Consider the following 14,549-nt stretch of genomic DNA (forward strand, 5'->3'; position numbering starts at 1 on the left):
ACACTCAGGAGAGCCTGCGAGACCTGGGACTATGCCCCAGAACAGATGGTATGATGACGAGTGCAGAGCCCTATACTCACGACTCCGCATACAGAGAGCTTTGGGAGCCATCACACAGCAGGAGTCGAGGAGAGAGATGAGGAGACTTACTCGCCGCAAAAGGCGGGCCTTCGCAGAGATGCAGGAGCTAGAGATCTTTCATTTCTTCATGAGTAGAGATAGCCCTGTCTCATGGCGGCACTTTAGAGAGCCCCGGACCCCGACACCTATTGCAGACCCACAGACATGGCACACATATGCAGAGGGTCTATACCATGCCCCACAGCAGCCACCTATACCTCAGCCACAGGAGCCTCGACCTACCACAGCTAGCTTCTTTACCCACTCGATGGTACAGGAAGCTATCCGCCGCCTACAGCATGGACGGGCCGCCGACCATATGGGCCTGCAGGGTGAGCATCTCATATATGCAGTAGATTCTTTAGCTCCTTTTCTTGCACACCTGTTTAACAGGGCACTAGCAGAGGGTTTGCCTGCGGAGTGGACGATGCACACCATTGTGCCGATTCACAAAACAGGGGATATGCTCGATCCGAGCAACTACAGGACGGTTATGGTTGGCCACGTGCTGGCCAAACTCTATGGTGCAGTGCTGGAGCAGGAGCTTAGCTTATATGCTGAGCGAGCAGGTTTACGCTCATCAGGGCAGGCAGGCTTCAGGAGAGCTTTCTCTACCACTGACCATGTATTCACTTTGAGATGTATGATTGATCAGGCCAGAGTGAGGAAGAGAAAGCTCTATTGCTGCTTTGTGGATTTCCGCAAGGCATTTGACACAGTACCACGAGAGAGGCTCTTTCAGCGCCTGCAATCTCTTGGCATACCAGCAGATATGACATGGGGCATCTATGCATTATATGAGCAGGTTTTTGGGCAAGTCACATGTCCAGGAGGTATGTCCGAGACTATTGCTAGCACCATTGGTGTGAAGCAAGGATGCCCACTTTCCCCCACGCTATTTGGGTTATACATTGATGAGGTGGCTGACTTCATTACACGGGGAGGCGGAGATGGAGTTGATTTAGCAGGTACCTCAGTACATATTATGCTCTATGCTGATGATATTGTATTAGTGTCTGAGTCCCCAGGTGGTCTACAGCAGCATCTACATGCACTCCATGATTTCTGCACACAGAGGGGTCTTACTGTGAACCTTGGGAAAACCAAGGTTATGGTCTTTCATACATCGAGACAAGGCAGGAGTCAGCTGACATTCACTATCGCCGGATGCCAGGTGGAGGTGGTGACATCATACGTGTACCTAGGGGTTACCTTCTCTGCAGCAGCCACACGCTTTACCATGGGTTCAGCAGCCAGAGCTAGATTGACACGGGGATATGCAGCATTGGCTATGCTAGAGAGACAGTGCCACCAGGCGCATTTTCAGGAGCCCCGGACGAAGGGGTGGCTATTTGACACATTAGTCACACCGGCATTGATGTATGGAGCAGCAGTATGGGCGCCAGGCCTTGCTACCCATTGGTGGACACAGATAGAGAGACCACAGGCCCTCGTGATGGCACGCATGATACGCAGCAAACCGTCAGTACCTCATGACATTATCCGAGCAGAGTTTGCTACGCCTCCTATGATGGTAGAGGCCATATTTCAGACTATATGCCTGCTAGACAGATTCAGAGAGATGCCACAGGACAGATTATCATACAGAGCTTTTCAGGCATCTAGACAGTTGGCTGAGGCAGGAGACAGAGGATCATGGTATGCACAGGTCACACATTGGTTCTCACAGCATGGCCTAGACATGGATCATCTACCACCATTCCAGTATGACAGGGATGCACCACATATCCGTCTCTCTCATAGTGAGAGGAACAGAGTATTGAGACAGGATCTATGGCAGCTCTATACACGAGAGACATGGATATCGCCTACACAGCCTCTTCCACCGAAGATGCTATACTACAGAGATCACTTCATGAGTATCACTGATGATGGATTTATAGAGAGGCCTAGATACATGGAGGGCTTTTTACCACACGGCTCCCGAGTGGCTATTGGTCAGCTCAGAGTTTCATCACACCGATTGGAGATTGAAACTGGCAGAGCAGCACGGATCCCCCGAGAGGAGAGGGTATGCAGATTGTGCAGAGAGGAGGTGGAGAGTGAGGAGCATTATGTATGCAGATGCAGAGCATATACAGCCATCAGAGAGAGATATCCCATTTTATTCAGAGAGCCACATTCCCTACGCCAGATCTTTGAGACAGCAAACCAGCGCATACTGGGGAGATACATTCTAGACATACAGCGCCACAGAGAGACATTATTACAGGCTCAGACAGCTCCAGAGGGGGGGCGACAGACACAGATTACTACATTTTTTCAGAGATCCATACCCCTCCCAGCCCCTACACGGCAGGGAATTACTCTCCAGAGAGCAGAGACACTTAGAGCCCGCAGGAGACAGAGGACACCTGGCTTTCGGACACCACGCCTATACCAGAGAGAGATGACAGAGATCAGAGCTCAGTTTCACAGAGAGGGTGCGGAGCGACTGGCTCGCTTCAGAGCACACCCAGGCATGTTCTTCAGGGAGCTGTGGACACCCCCTTCACTGATGTATACCATTTTATACCCCCAGTATGGTACAGGATGGAGCTAGCTAGGTTGCATATCATGATTGTATACTCCATGCATATAGCTTTGCATTCTCCTAGTAATAGAGCTCCATCCCCTGCACACCCAGATTCAGCTTTTTTATTCAGTACTTTTTCATTTTGTTGGGATGACAGAGGATACCCCATACAGGTACTCCGATTTGTCTCATAGGCCGAATTCGGTCTTTTGGAAGACGTTAATAAAATCTCTCTCTCTCTCTCTCTCTCTCTCTCTCTCTCTCTCTCTGAGCAGTCAGGTCAGCAGGCATTGCAGCTAGCCCCAGAGTACAGCCGCACCAGAGGTACACTGATTGATCGGGCTATAGAGCTGGGGCGGTCCAGGCGCCCCAAGATGAGAGGCCCATCTCGACACCGGCGGAGACTACAACAGAGGATCAGGATCATACTAGCACGGCATGGGAGACGTCCAGTCAGAGTACTCACCATGGAGGACATTGAGGATATCCGCCATCGACCGATGAGAGACATCTTTGGATAGTGATGTGTATGATGCTTACCTTTGTTGCTGGAGTTTTCCTCCTAGATGTTATCCATTAGGCGTTCCTGGTACCGTACTTTTCCTCAGTTGTTTCAGTTTCAGTTAGTTGTTTAGTTGTTTTTAGCTTTCCTTACACAGACATTGTATCAGATCCACCAATTGTTGTAACCTTTTTGGTCTCATAGGTCATTTTGGCCTTTTGAAGACGTTAATATATCATTTCATTTCATTTCATTTCTCTCTCTCTCTCTCTCTCTCTCTCTCTCTCTCTCTCTCTCTCTCTCTCTCTCTCTCTCCCCCCCCCCCTCCTGTGTTTCCACTTTCCCTTCTTCTACTGTGCATTCTATCACAGCTGAGTCTCCTCTTTCCAATGGTGCCCTTGGCTCGCGGTCAACCTTGTTTGACTCTCTTCTTTTTCCTGCTTTTTGACCATGAATGGTGCTTTTTCTTACTCAAATGGTAAACCTTATGGACCCTATCCCCATGTCTTCTTCCACCTATCTGGTGTCCAGGCATGGGTTTCATCATGTGAAATATAGCTAGGAGGGCCAAACAGTTACACACAGCCTTGAAGCAGTGGAAACCTTTTCTTTATGGAAGGGAATTTACTGTGACGATAGACCACCCGACCTTGAAGTGGTTGCAAACTATGCCAAGTGCCCAATGGAGCAATAGACAACACCGGTGGAGTCAGTTGTTCTAGCAGTTTGGAGGAATGACGGAGTATGTACTGGGTAAGAACAACCCCATAGCGGACGCTCTGAGTCGTAAAGGTAGTATTCACACAGTACACGAGACGACTGTGTTGGAGATACAAGCAAAAGATTTAGACAGTATGTAGATTGTCCAGAATTCGGAACTCCTTACAATATGGCCCTTTACTCAGAACCGGGTCATTACGCCATTCAGGTGTCATGTGCATGAAAGATGCCATGGACATTCTCAGGTGTTGGTCCAGAAGAGGCAGCCAGATAAAGAGTATGAACCAGATAGGAGTTAGGATTTTGAGCACAAGATACAGAAGTGGACAAGTGTGGCCTCAGAGCAAGGCCTAGAGGGCATGAAGAGGGTGTCCTAACAGTGCGTTAGAAGAAAAGACAGGCTGTCGGCTGCTCACAGAGCTGGTCGGTTGAACCAGAGGACAAGGCGGCTGCAAACGCATCATGATTAAGGAAGAGATCCAGTCGGACAACGCTGAAGAGCATTTAAAGCATAAATGACTGGCCGACCAGCATCAATCGGCCAGTATACCAAGTGTCCAAGAACCCTATAAAAGGCAAAGTGTGCTCATAGATTGAACGATTCAACTCTTTAGGAGTTGGGTCCTCAGGGTCCTAGTTAGGGACTAGGTTTTTGGTGTTTATCACCCTTTTTACAAGGCAGCCTAGGGCTGTGGACTGAGTACCTTTTTGTACCATATTAATATACTGAATTTCTAGCATCTCTCTCTTTTTCTACTCTCTTCATGTCTGCGTTTTGCATCAGCATGTTCTCAGGAGTGTTTAGGGCTGAAAGAAGACCCCCAGAGCTTCCGCGTGTTACATCAGGACGGTTGGCTCTTTTACCAGGGTCGACTATGTGTTCTCATGGGAGAAAAGACCAGCACTCCTCCATGATGCCCATGACTCACTTGTTGGTGGTCATCGCGGGATCAACAGTACCTTGGAGAAGTTAGAAATATCATTTTATTGGCCGAAGATGCGTAGGGATGTGTACAACTATGTTTCTCAGTGTCCCATATGTCAAAAAGTGAAAGTACCTCATACCAAACAGGCAAGGTTGCTTCAACCATTGCCTGTTCCTGAGGGTCCGTTTCACAACATTTCGATGGATTTTGCCTTCCTGCGTTTACTAGATCTCAGAATACTCAGTGTACGACGATAGTTGACAAATTCAGTAAATTTTGTATGCTTATACCATGCAAACAGACAGCCACAGCAGAAGATATAGCCCGGCTCTTTCTCCGACACTGGTATCCACTTTGTGGTTTGCCATGGACCATTACTTCAGATCGGGACCCAAAGTTTACATCTCACTTCTAGCGAGCTCTATTCGACAAATTTGGTACCAAATTGCAATTGTCCAGTACATTCCATCCCCAGACCGATAGCCAAACTGAGATTTACAATCCCTTGGCTTTTGATGTGCTTAAAGCAGACTGCCATGATCAGCAATCGAAGTGGGAGCTTCATCTCCCATTGGTACAGGCGATTCTCAATGACACTCATCCAATGTTGGCAGAACTCTGAGGTAGCCTTTGGTCGAAGATTTTCATCCCTTCTCAAGAGGATGATCTCTCCTTCCTTGGAAGCCAACAAGACAACATAAACTTTTTTAGCCATCATTGAGTCCGTCAAAGAGCGTCTTACCAAAGCTCAGGAGGCTTACACCAGACAGGCAAACAAAAGTCACGGAGAGACATCAATTTCAAAGAAGGTGAATGGGTATATTTAAGGATCGTGAAGCAAAGACTTAAGCAAGTGGGCAAGCGCTATCCAAAGTTGTCATTCAAAAGTTTTGGTCCTTTTCCCATCATAAAAAAGATAAGTGACATTGCCATGCAACTTAGATTGCCAAACAATTGGACGATGCACGACGTCTTCCATGTCTCTTGGTTAAAGCCTTATATTGGACCTTCATTACAAAATGTTCCCGAAGAGCAACAGCCAGAAATGGTTGATGAAGCAGAGGTGATAGAGCCTAAGCAGATCCTTCTACATCGCTGCAAACATGGTTCAGGATGATGTCTTCGCCAATTTTATACCGAGTTCAAAGATCAAGGGGCCAATGAAGCCGTTTGGCTAGATGAAGAATTCTTCCTCGAGTATCCACAGTTATTACCTCGAAACGATGAGCTTGCCACCAAGTCAAGCAGGAGGGAATGTCACGTGCACCCATGCACTGTGGTACACGGTGACAAACTGGCTCATCAACAGTGCAAGAATCATGTACAAAAGTAGTGCCTTTTAGGATTTATTTGTCGTATGCCGTGACCCCTTTGTGAGCCTAGTCCAAGACATGTCAGGCACGAGCTACGTAGGTCAGTCTCCAGCCTTAGAGTGTCAGGTCAGTCCTCTTAACCCACTGTGGAGAATTCAACAAGTGTTCATCATTCAAGAGCATGTAGATGTCAGTCGTAGCAATAGTTGCCTGTTAGGCATATAGTTGCATTACATGTAGAAGGGGCCAGCCTAAGGCCAGCCCCAAGGCAGCCCCTAAGGTGGGCCAGCCTTGCAAGGGAGTAAGCCAACTCCCTAGCCACCTTTGAAAACAAGGCAAGAGGCCTTATGGCCTGTGCAGGCTGTCAGCCAGGCCCATGTGGCTTGGGGCTCCTGTCGGCCAAGTCAGGCAGCCAGCCAATCAGCCACCCGACCAGCCAACCAGCCACCCAACTCAGTTCAGGCAGCTGACTAGCAATTAATGCTAGTCGTGTACAATTTTCTGCAGCCAACTGGCATTTAATGCAGCATGGAGAGCAAAGGTAGCCAATCGGCAACTCCATTCATCAATCGGCCAGCATGGCATGCAAACCAGCATGTGTCGGCCAGCATAAAAACCTTGCTCGGCAGTAGTCAGGTATGTTCCAGTCAGCCAGCATCAAAGGACAGCAGAAATAATATGCGCAGCATTTAATGCTAGCAAATCTAGCATTTTCTTGTTCATAAAATAGGCCGACAGCATATGAACCAGCCGACAACAGCACAAACTCATATAAAAGCAAACGCTAAGTTCAGAGTATAAATCATTCTTGATAAAACAGTCTACAAGCAGTACAAGCAGGGATGTGTGCCTAGAGCCGCCTCCAGCCTTGTGCATACATTCAGCAAATCAGCACTTTATTGTGCTACAGCCCCAAGGCCTCCGTGAAGAGCTTCTTCAGCGTTACTTCGTCCTTGTGTTTGGGCAATCCTCAATCATCTTTCTCATTGTACAAAGTTCTCCAAAGAAATATAAGCAAATACTCTTGATTGCGAGCGGGCAAGCGTTTTTTTTTTTTTTTGGGGGGGGGGGGGTCAGGGGGAAATGGGACCCAATACTATGTCAACTCTATCTTCTCTCTCTCTCTCTTCTCTTCTCTCTCAAAGTAAAGTGGAATTGCATAAACTCACGGGATTAAAGAAGGCTCTGTTGTGCTTTACAACGATCCAACCTATTGCATGCTACACGGGTGCACCCGTCCGTACAGATCATGCAAGGGCCCATGCAGTCGAGCAAGCACGCTCAGATGGTAGTACAGACAATGGATGGCACGGCTGTCCGTACTCGGAGCGCAGTGCAGTACTACAGTGATCACCATACGCCACATTGGTACACAAGCGTGCGCGTGAGAAAAGCAAGAAAAAGTGGTAGGAAAAAAATTTTAAAAAAACTAGACGCCTAGATGAAAAAGCATGAGAAGTGTTGTTTCGGGTACTTACTAGGAAAAAAAGTATACATTAAAATTATAACTTATTCTTTAAAAAGGTTATTATGTAAAAAGCAAGGTTTGGACAGTTATGGGAGTTATTTTTTGACACACCTAGAAAAAGCATACAACTTGAAAAATGAACTCTTGGCTTTTGTGTAATTTGAGTTTTTTTCCTCTATTATCTAACCACCTATCGACAAACTCTTGAGGCAAATGTGCATATACTTGAGAAGACGACAAAGCTTTCGATTGGTTTCCGTCAAGCCCCTCAGTCTGCAACTGACCTTGGAAGAGTCCACAACTCAATCACTGACCCCGCTATCTGTTGCACAATCAACTCATCTTCACCGACCATCTCCAAGAAAGATTTCCTTCTCTTTGTAGTGCCCAGTTGCCTCTCCTCCTCAACCCCTTGCTCAACCATCCTCTTCGTGTCTTCTTCCTCGAGCATATTCACCACCCAAACCTTATCAGCTTGAGCTATGTCATCCCCACCCTCACAGAGCGAGGTGCCCCCCTTGCATGCTCCCATACCACCATTCTCCCTCCGTGCCCAATCACATGCCAACTCCCACGTGTCAAGTCGCGCGCTACGCCTCTTTGTTCATTGGCCATTGTGTTAAGTTCTTCATCATGATTCTCAACATTGTCAAGAGTTCCCAATGTGTACAATGGTACTGTAACACCTCTTCTCATATATTCACATAATCTATTGTATATATTAACTATTGCACGAATGATATTTACAATAAAAATCAGATCTCGACTCTTGAATTTTGTGTGTTAATGCTACTAATACATGATGCTACCTATACTTGCTGCTCCAAAGCTGTACATGGCTGAAACCTCCCTGTGCTAGGGCTGAGAACTGCTGATCCAGGCTCTCTCCTGCAACCGGACTTGGCACTGTAGATCTAAGATTGAATGCTGAAATCTAACCCTAGCCCTCCTATTAATAGGCTCATAATGGCTCCAATTGGCCAACCTTTTGCAAGCCCAAATATTACGTCATAAAAAATCTCTTAATGTGTCAAAAAGGCGCCCAACCCCTGGCCCTTGGCCAAGCTGGTTTACACATGCTTAGGATACTCAAAACTAGGTTCAAAACTTCCCCTAGGCTAAAGAATTATGTCCACATGTCACCAAATTGATTGGTACATGTATCTCTAGTCTAGGGTTCAGTAGCTGAACTGTCCTCTAGTCTACCCACCCATTTCGCTAGATATTTAATATCTAAATTCTTTTAACGTTAATGTGGATGACTAGATGGCTACGCAATCTAACAAATACCCCATCATCTACCAGATTATTTTCCTTCCCCAATTCCTTTCTTTTGTTCACTACTTTATCCCTAGTCCATAGCTATTATTTGTTAGAAGTCATCTCCTGTCTTTCTATAGACACCAGGGCCTTTGTTGTGGGTGTGCCCGCCCTTTGTAGGTGTCTTATCATTTTTCCTCACTCCCCGTATTTTTTCCCATTTTTCCCTATTTTTCTGTGGCTTGGGTGGCAGCCCCCTGGTGGAAGGTGGACCTCTGAAGCTGGCCGACTGCATCTGGCATGCTGCTGCTGGCTGTTAGCGTTGCTTCAGGTCCACGACCCCCCCCCCAGATGAGCTGGCCGACTGTGCATTTCAGCAAGTCATGGGGATTATGGTCCTGTCCGCTGCCCTACAGCAGGGCCGACTGCTGTTCGGGGGCCATATAAAATGGCCCCCAGTCCCCTTGTCACATTTGTATCATTCGGGGATTCTTCTTGTGTATATAGAGCAGAGTTACACGTCTCTATCTCTCTCTCTCTTGTGCTGTTATTTTTTGCATTGCGTTTTGCTCTTGTTTCCCATATCTGGTCATCATCTCCGTTGCGTATTCTGACATGGTATCAGAGCCTAGGCTCTAGATAGTTCTTGGGATTTGTGTGAGCAAGAGAGGGACTATTGTGTTGCTGATTAGTGGACTGTACAGGACTGTTTGGGAAGAGGAGAAGCAAGAGGACGGCGGGCTGATTTGCTGGACAGCCACTTGCAGGTGTTAGTTCTTCTTTGTTCCCACCCACCACCCTTTTTCAGAGTACATCCCCGCAATGGCAGATCTGTTAGAGATGGCCGAGAGACATGTGAAGATCCCTACACTCCCCACGTTCCCGGTGGACCGTCAGTTGGACGGGAAACAACTACGGCATATGGAAGGTTATGATGGAATCTGTTCTGGAGTCTTATGACCTCGCTGATTTCGTCGTTGTTGGGGTTCCACGGGCCGGAAGTAGAGGAAGGGGAGTTACCGTCGATCCGAAGGGACCGGGAGGCACAGCACAGATGTGGGATCATGTCAACGCCAAGGTCCGTTCGTTTATCTTTCTCAATTGCACACCGCAGGTAATCAATCATGTAAAGCATATGACGCTGGCCAGAGGTATATGGCAGCATTTGGCCTCTCTTTACAACAGGGTATCGCCCATGAAGAGGATTTCCTTGGAAGTACAGATGCGGGTTATGAGCCCTGCAAAGTCGTCGACGATGCGAGAGCATATTAACAAGCTGCAGGCTCTTCAATAGGAAGTTCTTCAGGCTAGGAAGTGTTAGACATCATCCCCTACTTGCTGGCTTCTATTTGGTGTCCTATTTTAGCCTCTAGGGCTGACCATGTTAGTCAGAGGGGCTGGTCACCCCTCACTCATATTTTACCCATATTTATTCCCCATTTTATGGTCTTGGGATTTTCCCCAGTCGTGGAGGTATTTATCACTAGTCGGCTGCCTTCATGTAGAGGTATATATAGCCGGCATGCCTCCCTCATATTTTACTGCTTGCATTGCTTGCCTAGCTTGTCTAGCTGCAGTCCCTCACTTACGAGGTTCTCCCCTCTTGCTCGGGACATGTATTCCTTTTGATGATGATATTGAGAGCAGGTTCTCACCTGTGTTTCCTCTCCATCTTTCTCTCTCTCTCTCTCCCTCCTGTGTTTCCACTTTCCCTTCTTCCGCTGCACATTCTATCATGGTATCAGAGCGCCGGTGATTTTCAGCGTTGGATGCTCCCTCCTATACCTCTTCATATCTGCGTTTTTTCTGCCCCTAGACAGACCTGCGTTTTTGCGTTTTCAGCAAGGGCAGCAGCACATAGGTTGCTGTGTTTTTCTTCAGGTGGCTGTCTACAGCAGTTTTCAGCAGTTCTCGGCATTCATACCCCCCCCCCTTAGTGCTGGTCGCCTGTTTTGTACAGGCCAGCAGAAGCATGTTTGCTGTCTTTTTCTTCTACAGGTTTCTGATGCTGATCTGCTGATCTGAGGCTTGGGTGTACCTATTTCTTCAGCGTTTCCATATTCAGCCCCTTATACCTCTGCGTTTTCAGATTTGCAGCCATGGTTGCTGCGTTTTTTCTGAACCGATCTTGCTAGTAGCTCTACCTTCTTCATCTCTTGGACCCGAAGGTACCTTCTCTTCAGTGTTTTTCCTCATAGGAGGTGTGGACACTGGTTGGCCTGAATTTTCAGATTTGTAGCCCCTGTTTGGCTGCGTTTTCTTCTCCAGTTGACACAGATCACTTGCAGAGGGGGTTTATTGTATGGATTGTGGCTTTGGAGGCAGTTTGGTATTTGAGGAGGATTCTGAATTTCAGATTTGAGTCAACGTTTTGCTGATTTTGGAGCATCTATACTTGTGTTTTGTTCCTGGCCTACACAGTTTTCTGGTTTCTCCATGTTCCTTGCCTTCTGTTGGCGGTGGAGTGCTGTTTTTTGCGTGTTTTGGCTACGTTTTGCTTCCCACAGGAGTTTTCTAGACTCAGAGAGGGCCTATCTCTAGCTACTTCACTTGAGGATCAGTTTCGGGAGCTGTGTTGTATCTGTGGAGACATTCTTCTTTGTCAGGAGTTTACAGTTATTTGGAGGAGAGCAGTGATCTTTTCAGAGATCTTGAGCAGAGTTTATTTTGTCCGAGCTTATGTTCTTTGCAGTATTTGCAGAACAAGGAGGGTGTTTTGCTCTTTTGCGGTGTGATCCTTTCACATGGATCTTTTATCTGTTTTGTTGATTCTTGGGATCTGGTTCTACTTCTGGAACAGTCTTCTGCTATCCATGATGCTTTTGAGGACTTTGTTGCCACTACAGTTTATATTCCTACTTCCCTTCCTCATTGTGAGGAGTCTACCTCTGCCTCTCTTTGTGATGCTTATGAGGATGCCCCTCCCCCTGCCAGTTCTGATGGCTTCTTGTTTTGGAGGATGGTTTTTTGGACCCAGTGGGATGCTTTGGATTTGTGGTTGCTAACCAAAATCACATGAAAGGCTTTCTGATGGCCTTTCCCTAGTTCACCCAAGCTAACAACTAAATCATTCATTTAACTTCCATGACCATAAACAAGCTATGGGGCGGAGGGGGGGGAAAAGGAGGAGGGGGGGGGGGGGGGGGGGGGGGGGGGGGAAAAGCAAGAGATACCTGAAGGAGGTGCCAAGCGACTGACAAACCAGCAAAACCGGCTCCCAGGATTGCGTACCTGATGGTATGTTAAGTTAGTTAACGAGCTTGCTTGCCTCCATTACACGAAAGCCCCCCTCAACACACACACACACACACACACAGCAAAAAAAGTGTTCACCTCCGAGGGGGGCCTTGAGATGATGTAGAATAGAGAGCCGCGTGCACGCTTGTTCTTCTGAGGACCACAGTCGAGATGATGTTGGAAGTTTTGCGCATCACAGCGTGAAATGCAGATGATGTGGAAATGCATGTGCAGAGACGAGACGGGCCAAGGATACGCATGCCTGCGATGGTTGTTAAGAGTCTATTTTTTTCACTGACCAAGCTAGTTTCTTGAACCTTACATAAATCCTTGGGTTTAAGATTTTAAGGCATTTTCTTATCAAGTATAACTATTTTAAAAAAAAAATTTGAAAAAAGTATTTGGCAATTTGGGAAAAAATTTTGAGAAAGCTCTAGGTTAAAGCAAACCTGGCTTTTCTAACGCCTCCCACCAAACCCATGAATTACAAGTTACATTTACCCTTAGCCTTCCTTGCAAGCGCGCTCATTTCTCTAGCATTCTTCAAGTTTGAAATCTTTCAAAGAAGCTTTCTAAAGTGCACTTTTCATGGAGACACAAATAACAAAATATGTCCACCTTAACGAGGTGTCAAAATTGCCTCCCCCAATGGGTTTTTGGCTCTCTACGGCGTAGCCTACACTCAATAAGTAATGGGCCCCTTGTAATAGTGTGGTAGACTATAGTATACTAAAATAGTGTTTATCAGCTAGCCATTAACCTCTTTAGGTAACAAGAATCTAATAAAATATCAAATGTATTTATGAGGTTCATTATTATTTCGTAACAAGAAGTGTCCTATCAATTGACAAACTTTGCGGAATTCTTTTGACACATTGGTGTTGTAATATATCTGTATTTTTGCTTTTGTCAAAGCATTCTCAAAAAAAAAGGAGCATAGTTTCCACCTCTAGGGTTAAAGGTAAATGTTAACTGATTTTTAAGGTTGCTTGGGATGCCTAGAGTCACAAGGTTCAAATTAGCCAATTGATCATGATTTTCAAAACTTTTGAATGCCTTTAGATTTTATGATCCATCTATAGCTTAATCTGGCTTATCTTAGGCCCTAAAATTAAAGTGACCTTAGAATTATAGCTTTGAGAGCATTTCTGGCGAGTTTTAGTATGAAGACAAATATTGAAGGCTTTTTTGGCTTAGAAAACAAGCACCAAGTTTTTGCATGTAGCCTCTATAGGATGTGATAAATCATTTATATGTTTTGGGAAAACCAACCATATCTAACTCTATTTTGATCCATCCATTTATAAGTTTTGGGAAAACAATCATATTATCCAACTCTATTTTGATGCATTTTTCTTTACATTAGACGGGGTAAAACATGCGTTACTTTATAAATTAGATCATTAGGCACTATTTTGGGCATATTTAAACATGTAAATGACACTTTCATACATGTTCAATCAAGAAAGGGATGGTCCTAATGTGAAATACAATTATTTACAAGAGTATTCCATCGAGAGCTCCAAGTATATACAAGTTAGCTTTATGACACATACCTTTTGAGTTCTTTGAATTTTGATGTTTTTTAATGCTCTTTTGAGCTACCATTATGGTAAAAATATGATAATGCAAGTGAATCCAAGCCACATGTGTGCTTTTCTACAAACACTACTACTTAAAAAATGTTTCTCCCAAGATTTATTACCTCCTCAATTTTCTGACCAAGATTTATTACCTCCTCAATTTTCTGACCAAGATTTATTACCTCCTCAATTTTCTGACCCTCTTCCTCCTACACTAGAGATCACTCATTTATACTAATAAGAATAGGTTCTTTGGGTTATGACTATGTGACACTCTTAGTGCTATATTTTCTTTTAGTGTGGTGAGAGGAGAAATGCACACTTTCCCTATTTTAGGTGTATTTGTTATGTGAAAGAACCTTACCACCGTGGAGAGTTCTTCTTTCATGTCTAACATCTTGGTGTATCCATTGTGATCATTCTAGCATCGTGTCTAAATTTTGATTCTTCTCTTGTGCTTAGGTGTTTAAACACACAATTTCTTTTTCTCTCTCTTATTACTTCTATATTTTAAGCATTGTTGCCATTTCAAGTAAGGAAATAAAACCTAAAGATGCTAATAGACAAGAACAAGAAATTACAACTAAGAGAGGTAATCTCTCTATGGAGGTTGGCAAAGGAGAATTCGAGCTAGAGAGTTGATGAAGAAATGGAGGTTAGTGAAGGGAAATCAGAGCTAGAGAGCGTGATGAAGAAATTGAAGTCAACATACTTCCATGACCAAGAAGTCAAGAGGATGGGTATCCATGGCTGACCCCCCATAAAGAGTTAAAGTGTTTGATTGATTACTTGTGAGTTCTCCAGTCGTGCAAGACTTAAATCTTCCCGAATCGATGAACATCTATGTCGTCGTTGTCAGGGAAGCACCCTAGCTTAGGGCTCCC

General features: G+C 45.5%; 1 protein-coding gene across 2 annotated transcripts in view; it reads right to left on the reverse strand.

Moving 5' to 3' along the window:
• Positions 1–12,405, reverse strand: part of LOC147608690 (FAD-dependent oxidoreductase family protein) — a 92,980-nt gene extending 80,575 nt beyond the window's left edge. Inside the window, exons 1-2 of one of the 2 annotated variants that reach the window (XM_086788187.1) lie at positions 12,179–12,405; positions 12,019–12,076 (exon numbers count right to left, since the gene is read on the reverse strand). In XM_086788187.1, the coding sequence (XP_086644313.1) occupies positions 12,019–12,076; positions 12,179–12,342 (222 nt within the window). In that variant the 5' untranslated portion in view covers positions 12,343–12,405. The remainder of the gene's footprint in view (positions 1–12,018; positions 12,077–12,178) is intronic. The other variant, XM_086788189.1, reaches the window with a different exon arrangement.
• Positions 12,406–14,549: the final 2,144 nt, after the last annotated feature.

Source organism: Cibotium barometz, chromosome 52, assembly GCF_041138505.1.
Source record: "Cibotium barometz isolate CiBa-2024 chromosome 52, ASM4113850v1, whole genome shotgun sequence".
In the NCBI taxonomy this organism is placed as follows: domain Eukaryota; kingdom Viridiplantae; phylum Streptophyta; class Polypodiopsida; order Cyatheales; family Cibotiaceae; genus Cibotium; species Cibotium barometz.